Genomic DNA, 9856 nt, shown 5'->3' on the forward strand with positions numbered 1-9856 from the left:
GACAGCCGAGGCCCACACCAGGTCAGGATCTTCTGCCTCCACGTCTTGTCCCACTGGCCAGTCTCCAGGGGCAACAACGCCTTCCTCTGGCACCTCCTGACGGGCCTGCCTGAGGCCGTGTCACAGTTAACTTTTTTAGTAAGTAGTATGCTCTACAATAATGATATCCAGATGGCAAATACATAAACTGGTAAAACAGTCATTTATTATCATTATCAAATATTAGTACTGTATTCAGTCGTATGTGCCACGCTTTCTATGACTGGCAGCACGGACTGGGTTACGCCAGCATCACCACAAGCACGGGAGTGATGCGCTGCGTTGTGCTGTGACGGCTGTGACGTCACTAGGTGACAGGAATTTGTCAGCTCCATTATAATCTCATGGGACACCGTTGTGCACATGCCCGCCGCTGACCGCGGCGCTGTGACGCAGCGCAGGACTGCAGCTCAGTGAGCTGACGATTGGAAGACAGCGCTTCATTAGGCGCTTTCATCTACTTTTATGACTTATCTGATAAATAAGAAACATCTTAAGTTATTAATGAAGCCTTTATCCCAACCCTGTAGGTAGAATACAGAAATGTTACAAGCAAAAACCAAAATGACATTTTATTAACATTTAACATAGCAACATAACAGATTCTATTCAGCATACAGTATTGTTAAATAATTTGAATGGCTAGAAAAAACCTGGTTATTTACTGTAAATTCAAAATTGGAAGGAAAAAATTAAAAAGAAAATAAGCTACAAAAGCAATTGATATGAATAAAAATGTGAAATGAAATAAGACATTAAACTGGAATGAAAAAGGAAACCAAAGGCTTAACAGTGCAGATGCCTAAGAAATTCTTAAGATCTACAAAGAAAATAAATAGATATGAAATTAATATTAAAAGTTGCTAAAAAGTAAATAATATTTAAAGCATCTTCCTTTGTGAAAAATTTAAACTGACAACAGCTGACTTACCCAAGCTCTGTCATGCCATCTACGAATTCCTTTTTGCTAAATTCACACTGCGTTGCTGCCCTGAACTTCCACGCTATGACCAAAACGCTGATGCTGGCAGGGTCTAGGCTTAAATCATCACAGAACTGCTGGATCCCATCGATTCCAATTTTGTTTTCATCCTGTGGGTCTGCAGTGAAAATCAGGGAAAAAGAAGTGTCACTGTTTTGAAAAATAATCCTAACGTAAGTGGTCAGACCCAAACCTCTCCGCTGCGCAGGCCCAGAAGAGTGCTTCCAGCACCCCGGTCGATGACTGCAGTTTCTGCTGTGCGTGAAAGGAACAGTGAGACACAAGCAACGCTTTCTCCAGAAAGTAGTCCTATTTTTAAAAATGTAGGTTTTTGGGCTTTAGGGGAAAAAAAATCATTGAAATTTCTTTGAGAAGATTTGATCACTAAGAATTTAACTTCCCTAAAGTAAAATAAAGATTCAAGTTTACAGAAATTTAGTTTGCCCAAAGGTAAACTGCTATAAAAGATACTGTATGGATAAAGTTTTTGTAATACTTTGAGTTTTTCCTCATAACTATGATGTTTTTCTTTTTGAGTGCTTTCACTTGCTAGTTCTAATGCCACTGGACAGTAATTACTTTTCAAAATCATTTAGCTTAAGCGTCCACATTAACAGCTTAGAAATCCAGGCTCCCTACCCCCTATTTCTAGTTTAGAAATAAAATTAAAGCACTTAGCATTTTGTCTATCCAAAAATCAAACAGTGAAATCTATTAAAAGCATCTTGGCAAGACTTCACCAAACTAAGTCCAGTAATTTAAGACAGATTATGTGCCTCATAATACATGATTGTAATGTATACGTGAATTCTGTTGGTTTAGAAAATGCAAAGAGAAAACATGTAGGTTCTTTAAATGACCAAAGTTAAATTCTTTATCACACCTAAAGTACTCTATACTACATTATTTATATATATGTTGTTGCCGAAGAAAAATTACAATATAAATTAAATGACCGAAACCACAAACACCCTTCGAACTCTATTCTCTTGTATTAGGGAGAGAAATGACCTTGGCCAGAGTTTCTGGGACAAAGGTTCTGTAAAAAACTCCCATTTATTCTTCTATTCAATTCCATCTCCTAACATTATACGTGATGATGCTCTTACCTAATAAACCATCTTGGTAGATTCCATATGCAATAATGCTGAATAGTTCAAGTCATGCTAGGAATACAGCGCACTCATTTTTATAACATATGAGGCACGCGGACGACAGGCTGAGCTGCGTGTGGCAGTGCGCGAACAAGCCAACTCTTGAATCCTTGTTGCCTCTGCTTATAACCCATTCAGTGGTTGATGTGAAAATTTAAAACCTGCTGAGGGATTTGGATCCGTATATACCCATCAATGCAGACTTATTTTTATAGCAGGGCTGCATTTTGATAGAGAAAGCTGCAATCCAAGTACTGATGTTAAGGAAAACAACTTAATCTGCAAGACAAAGGTTTCTCTGCCAGGAGCTTTTCCCAGAGCCTACCTGCTGGCTCTGCTGTCTTAGGGCTACACCACCAGGACACTGGGTGAGGAGATGCTGGCCTTCACCCTTGCTTAGGGATCACTTTCATGATCTGGTGTTGTTCTTAAACAACCTTCTCAACACCAGTACTTCAGCCTCAATACAAGTGCTTAGAAAAACACTGCAGGGACAGAGGTGACCACCACCAAGATGTCCCGCCTCCAAGCTGTGATTCCCCGTGCCTGCCAGAGACAAACGTGTCTGTCCGGCTTTGCTGTCCCGTCACCTCTTACCTTTATACCTGCCGTACAGCTGCTCCAGCTTCTTCTTGTCCACCGCGCTCCGCACGGACTCCCTGTGGAACGAGTCTGGGTTTTGGAAGAAGCTGTCTGTGGCCTCGTCCAGTTTCCACTCATTCTGCGTTAAGCAGTAGATAGCAGTTCTTTCGCTGGCGTGCGTGCACGCCATGAACTGGCGGACCTTGTCCTTCTGAGATGCTTTCAGCTTGTGCTTTGGGATGCAAAAGAAGCGGGAAAGCCCATGAAACCTCTCCAGGGTCCGTTTCAGCCTCCACCCCTAACACCTATATCTTAACCGGACTTAGTTTTCTCACTGGGTGACTCAACGTCACCCCAGAATTACAGAAGACAAAGCCTTGCTCTTCATCAGTTAAAAAGGCTGCCCAGTCTTCTGAAAACCGAAATGACGGCAGCTATATAGTGACAAATACATGTTCTAGTCTTCAAAAAATTGTAGTATTTTATACAAACTACATTTTGATCTCTACCCAGTTTACTTTGCATGAAGTTTAACAGTATTTTTTCCTAAAAATCTCAGTACTCTCTTTATGACACACACCTAGCCCTCTATGAAATAAGACAAGGCCCTCACGTCACCGCGGGGGCCCATCTGCAGAGTGTTCTTTGGCTTCAAGTTCAGGCTCTAATAACTAGAAGGAAGCTGTATGGTCTGGAAACATTATTAAGTTTTTCCCAGTTTAAAATCAGCAGAACCACACCGATGAAAACATACTCATGTAACTTAGAGTTAAAAGAAACTTACAGCAGTTTCACAAGTAGGCACAAAAAAGCCTCTTATGACTAAACAACAATGATAATACCAACAAGAATGTGTACACGAGACAGAAATAAAATGAAAAATAGGGCAGAGGCTGTGGGTAGGTAATAAATAACTAAACTGCCAAGTAACTGTACTATATATAGTATATAATGAAACAGAATAACATCTTAATACTTCCAGATATAGGATGGTTAAGTTTCCACTTAGCTAAGGTAACTTGATGAAAGCAACACTGAAAAAGAAAGTGATTCACTAATTTCTGTAAATGAAAACAGACTACAATCTACTAGATGCTAATGTTTCTACACGATGGCTTTAGAGAATATGACAAGGGGAAATTTTTTACTTAGGATTCATACTCAATCTCGTACAAATAGAGACAATTTATAAAAACAGAATTATAATATAACCTACAGAAATACAAAAATGGATAACAAGATGTAGGTGAAGAAATTCAGAGGGAAAAGGCAAAGTAAGAAGGCCCAGGATACCATCAGCATACAGACATGCACGCCGCACACAAGAGCTGAAAGGGAGCCGAAAATCTAGACCCGAGTAAGGTCTAAAAACCTACCAGGGGCTCAGCGGAGCTAAGCTCCTCCCACCCTAAACCCACAGGGCAATGGCTCCTGCTGCTCTCTGGAAAGGAACAAGGTACAATGTCCCCTTTGCACAGACCTGTCCCTCACCGAAATGCCAACAGGCAAGCGCCCAGAGTCTTTCCTAACGCTACCCCAGAGCCCACTGATGCCTAGGTATCAGAACACAACTCAGCAGGACACGATGATGTGATGCAGACACACAACCCCAGTGTGCTCCGAGGACCCCGTCCACGGTGACAAAACTGTGCTGAGAACTCTAAGCCGTATCTGCCTTTCTCCCACCCTCTCAGAGCAGAGGCCTGGGTGGGGAGGGCGGCCTGTGTGACTTGTGCTATTACTACAGCCTCAACACCAAAAATGTGAAAGCCTTTTATGAAGCCAGACATTAAAGATATTTGCAAAAATGTAATGTAAATATGTAATGGTTTATTATTATTAATATAGAAATATACAAAAAAATATTTTAGGCCAGGTGTGGTGGCTCACGCCTGTAATCCCAGCACTTTGGGAGGCTAAGGCAGGAGGATCCGTGTGAGGCCAGGAGTTCAAGACCAGCCTGCGCAACAGAGTGAGACCCCGTCTCTGCCAATCAATCAATCAATCTTTTAAAACTATTTTAATTTCTAATATGGTAACTACTGATGACAATTACCCACATAAACAAAACGTCTTTGGGGTCCCAATCAATTATTATAGGGGTCCCGAGACTAGAAAGTCTGAGAACTGCTGATCCAGGTGAGCCCAGGGAATTAACATTTCAGCTCCTCAAAACAATGACTTCTGACCACTTCGAGGTCCTGCATCTCTTTTGGAATCTGATAAGTCAGGGTCCTTCCTCCAGGAAAACATACCCAGTTCACACATGGGCACGCAGTTTTGCATAAAACCTCAGGGGTTTCACAGACAGTGTAAGCCCACCTGTGGAGTGCTCGGAAGGCAGGGGAAGGTGGAACTCAGGTTAAGAACTGGTGATGGAGACCAGAAGGTGGCAAACGTTCCCTTGCCACACACACTCACCTCTGCCCTTACGCGGGGAGGCAGACAGCCATACTGCATACATGAGTAGGTGTGGCTGTGCTCCAGCAAAACTTTATTTACAAAAGCAGGCAGCTAGACTGTGGGCTGTTGTTTGCTGACCCCAATCTAGATTCTACAGGAATATATAGAATACATATTCTCTATATTATTTCCTGAAATTGAGCCTTTGAAAAGAACTAAACAAAGAATTCAAGGTTATATTCTCTGGTAAGATCAAGTTTATCTCAATCAGGCAGATCCCATATGCTTTAACAGTAAACTGACGAAAATACAAAGCTATAAAGAATCCTTTCATGAAGTTGAGAAACTCCCTAAGGGAGGATTGAGCAAAAGCCAAGAATCGCCTCTTATTGCCTTAAGATAAAGACAGATGTGCAACCCCCAAAATCAGTAATTTGGAACAGCCACGGTATCTTTATTATGGAAACAACCACCAATGGTAGATTTTAAAATTCTGTCATGGTTACAAAATTCAGTATATCCATATAATAGAATATTATTCGGCCATAAAAATGAAGTTTTGATAAATGCCACGACATGGATGAACCTCAAAAACACTGCGCTGAGTGAAAAAGGGTAGATGCAAGAGGCCACGTACTGTATGATTCAGTTTATATGAGGTACCCAGAACAGGCAAACCCCCAAGGACAGAAAGCAGATTAGTGGTGCCAGAGGCTGGGGGAGGGAGGAATGGGAGTCACTGCTAACAGGTACAGGGTTTTCTTCTGGGGTGATGAAAATGTTTTAGAACTAAATACAGTGGTGGTTACCCAACACTGTGATTGTACTGAACATCACTGAATCGTACACTTCAAAAAAAATTTAACACAGCACCCTTAGAACCTTAGAACCAAGACTAATCAGCAACTGAATTATTTAACCCGCATTATACAAGTGATGGCTCCACATCAAACAAACGAAGAACCCAGAAGATGTGATGGTATCTGATGATCACCTCTGGAAGCCCCCACGTGTGACAATACCACTGCACCAACAGCACACAGGAGTATTTTCTAAAACTCCAGAGGAGCACAAGAGGAGTACCTGGATTCAGGCCATTCAAAGTGGTTGTCAGGTGCAGAGTGGGCAGACGTGGAGCTAGAGAAACACCTAGGTCCCTCTCCCATCTACTCAAATTTCCTGTCACAAGACCCTCCTACCAACCCTGAATGGCAAGGTGGTGCCCAGGGGCTGGTTCTGAAGAGCAGCGGCAGCTGCGGGGCCAGGCCTTACCCGCTAACAAGGCTCTGCGCAGAGGGAAAGCGCGGTAACCGCCAATACAGCTGCAGTAACTTGATGCCACCCCTTACAGGTTTCTCCACAAAATAAGTGATCAAGACAACAATCAACAGCTAAGTGTTAAGACTACATGCGCTTCACATCCAAAAGTGATTAAGAGACCAAGTTGCGATTTGCAAAAGAGAGAACTGGCATAAAGCTTCCTAGGGAAAAAAAGGCTCATGAACTAAAAAGCTACAGGGAAAGAAGAAAGCTTTGTGTCCACCCAGGCAGGACGAAACCCACATAAAAGTAATCAAGGTCCATAAGGTGTAGCACCAGGGTCTGCCCTTCAGGGTCTGACAACGTCCACCAGACTTAACATATCATGAAAATTAAATTATTAAGGACAATTTTAAAGCGGGGGAGGCCATTTTCTATGTTTCATTATTTTACTCTATTAAAATGTACAAAATTCTTGAAATAAAATTTGGACAATCCAGTGGAAACACCAAATAAAACCCTTAAACTATGAAAAAGTCTCGAGAACATTTTAACTGTGACCTTGTGAAAAATCACTGTCATAATCTGGGCACCAAGGATGCCTCGACGTATTAATAAAATGAAAAAAATTATTCTTAAAATGTTCTTCCAGAGACATTTAATACAACAAAATCATCTCTTAGGATCCACTTACAAGAGGCTGGACAGGGCAACTATGTTGATCAAATAAGCTACATAAACTTGATCCCTTTGACTGTTTTGGTGTCGAGCAGGCCTGGGGGTGGGGCGGGGTTAAATTCACGTTCCTGAATCTTCAACCTCTGATGGCTGAATGGTCCTTTGGCACAACAAACGCGTTCAGGTTTTCCCAGGTTCCGTCCAACAGGCCCCTCTCCCCCTAAGAGCTGCAGAGAGGGCTCTCTGCCGGCACAGGTGTGTGCAACCTAACTCACTTCATTCCCTGCGGCCTGGCCACACTGCCCCGCCGCCACCAAAGCCTTCTAGCTGCCCAAGTCAGCGGGTCTTTGCAGCTGTTCCATCATGCAGCACCTATGACTGCACCCCCTCTCGGTTTCTACTAGTCCTGTTTCTCTGACCAGCCGCTCTGTCTCGTTTTCGGCTCCTCTGCCCACCCTGAAGCTCTGCCCTCCCGACTGCGCCCTGTTTTTCCTGCACTATCAAGTCTCTTGTGTTGGAACCTTCCAATCCTTCCCGCAGCCTCCCATCACCACTAGCGCAAAGACAGTCTGCTGGAGCAGACCGCACAAGGCGGCCGTGGTCTCCGCGCCAGCTTCGGGCCGCGTCATTCTCAAGAACGCTCGTCCGGCCCTGCAGGCGGATCTCCCAGGCCCACGGGTGCGCGCACGCCGTTCCTCCAGCCCGGGGCCGCGCACAGCTGCCGCCCCTCGCCCCGCTCCGTCTCGGGCCTTTTCCCGCTCATTCTGGGAGCTGGGCTCACGCGCGTTACTTTGGTCCCGCCCTCGTGACCTCGGCACCTGACCCCGGTCCCCGGCGCCGTCTCTCCGCAGCACCTATCCCAACCGCGATAAAACGCTGCGTGTTCGGCGTCTGTCTCGCCCGCTGGGGCCGCAGCTCCCGGAGCTCCCAAGTCAGCACCTGCGTACCCCCCTCCTCACACACAGAAACCCCGGGCACCTGTTCGCCGGGTGCCCGACCAAGCCCATCCTTTACCTCGGTTCCCGCATCTCACAGTGACGGACGCGCACGTCCAGAAACCTCTCCCGAGCTCCGGCTCTGCATCTCCGACCGACTGTAATGCCTACTTCTCCCCTTCTGCTGCGTCGCCTTCCCCGCGAATCTGCCCTGGTCAGACCCCCCGCCGGACCTGCCGAGCCCGGAACGGCCCCGTGGAAGCCCCTCCCGCGGACGGGGCGGTTCGCGCCCACGCCTGGACCTCGCCACCGGCTTTCCGGCCGCCCCGGCTCCCCGTCCCGACCGACAGGGACCGTTCGTGAAGACACAAACGCGGTCCCGCCACCGCGACGAGCCTGCCCGCTCCCACGACCTGCAGGCAAGAACCGCGCTCCCTGAGGCCCCGCCGCGGCCGCACGGGCTTCCCAGCAGCGCCCGCAGGCGCCCCTCGACCCCGGCCCTCAGGCGGCCGCGGCTCCGACACCGCCTCGTTCGCACCTGCGGCCCGCCGGGCCCCGCACGCCGCCCCGCCACGGGGCCCACGACCCCGACCCGGCCCGCGACGGGCAGAGGGCGACGCGGGGCCACCTACCATTCTCCCCGCGCCGCCCGCGTCCGCCGGCCCCAGCCTCGTGCGCAGGCGCAGCCGGCCGTCTCCGCCCTCGTCCTCCCGCGGCCGCGGCCTCGGGCTGGCGGACACTCGCCGGGGGCGCCGGCAGCGCGGGCCACGGTCGGGCCGCGGGACTCCAGCTCCCTGCGTGCACTGCGCCGTCGCCCGAGGGCCGACGGGACTCGCGCCTCTCTCTTCCCCCCAGCTCCCGGCGTGCACTGCGCTGCCCGGGGGCCGACGGGACTCGCGCCTCTCTCTGCTCAGCTCCCGGCGTCCGGCCTCTCTCAAAGGGCCAGCGGCTCGCTCCCTCCGAGTCGTCGCTGGCCTGCGGCTACCAGGCCACACGCCGGCCGGGAGGAGCTCTTGGGACAAGGTGGGCGACAGCTTGGGCCACGGAACTCCAGCTCCCGGCGTGCACTGCGCCGCCCCGTGCCCGCCCTCTTAAAGCGGCCTCGGCCGCTGACGGGCGCGCGTCGCGGGAGCCGGCGCTGCGGAGAGGGCGGCGGCCCGTCCCTCCCCTCCGGCCCCGGGGCCGACTGGGAAGGGATGCGGGCAAGACCGCGCCCGCCGCGCCGCTTGGCTCCCGGCGCCGCACAGCTGGGCCTAGGCCGCGCCGTCAGCGCAGGGCTCGGGGTCGGGGGACGGTGACGCTAGGCCGGACGTCCTGGCGCGGCCGCCCAGCCCGGTGAGCGCTGCGAGGTGCGTTCGGGTAAGCGTGCGGGGAGCCCTGAGCTCCTCGCGGCGCCGCGGCTCCTTCTCGGGGCTCCCCTCCTCTTCCCTGGGGCTCCCCTCCCGGGGGCTCCCCTCCTCTGCCCTGGGGCTCCCCTCCCGGGGGCTCCCCTCCTCTGCCCTGGGGCTCCCTTCTCGGGCCGCCCCTTCTCCGCCCTGGCCCCGGTGGCCACTCCGGGGGGTGTCTGGCGTCTGACGTCGGGTCTCCCGGGTAGGGCCGAAGTTGAGCTCTCCACAACCTGGGCTCCCGGGAGTGCGGTTTCCCGCAGCGCCGGTGTTGAGCTCCCGGTGCAGGGTCCGGAGCCTTCTGGTTGGCGTGGGCAGTCCCACGACTGAGGTGACGGCACTCCTCGGGGCTTGGCGGGTTCCCTCCCTCCTGCCCCTGGGGCCGTCCCTGCCCGGGCCGAGAGGGCGGCGTTTCCTCCCCCTTCCTCCTCCTCCCCC

General features: G+C 49.9%; 2 protein-coding genes across 3 annotated transcripts in view; one reads left to right on the forward strand and one right to left on the reverse strand.

The window, feature by feature from the left end:
• DCUN1D2 (DCN1, defective in cullin neddylation 1, domain containing 2) overlaps window positions 1-8762 on the reverse strand; it is a 24220-nt gene extending 15458 nt beyond the window's left edge. The window contains exons 1-3 of the mRNA XM_012662833.1: window positions 8666-8762; window positions 2773-2989; window positions 971-1139 (exon numbers count right to left, since the gene is read on the reverse strand). Of these exons, the coding sequence (XP_012518287.1) occupies window positions 971-1139; window positions 2773-2989; window positions 8666-8668 (389 nt within the window). The 5' untranslated portion in view covers window positions 8669-8762. The remainder of the gene's footprint in view (window positions 1-970; window positions 1140-2772; window positions 2990-8665) is intronic.
• Window positions 8763-8888: 126 nt separating this feature from the next.
• The window catches only part of TMCO3 (transmembrane and coiled-coil domains 3), a 39950-nt gene continuing 38982 nt past the window's right edge, over window positions 8889-9856 (forward strand). For both annotated transcript variants that reach the window (XM_012662830.1, XM_012662828.1), the window contains exon 1: window positions 8889-9382. The gene's annotated coding sequence lies outside the window, so the exon portion shown is untranslated. The remainder of the gene's footprint in view (window positions 9383-9856) is intronic.

The sequence above is a fragment of the Propithecus coquereli genome, unplaced genomic scaffold, assembly GCF_000956105.1.
Source record: "Propithecus coquereli isolate 6110/MARCELLA unplaced genomic scaffold, Pcoq_1.0 Scaffold782, whole genome shotgun sequence".
In the NCBI taxonomy this organism is placed as follows: Eukaryota; Metazoa; Chordata; class Mammalia; order Primates; family Indriidae; genus Propithecus; species Propithecus coquereli.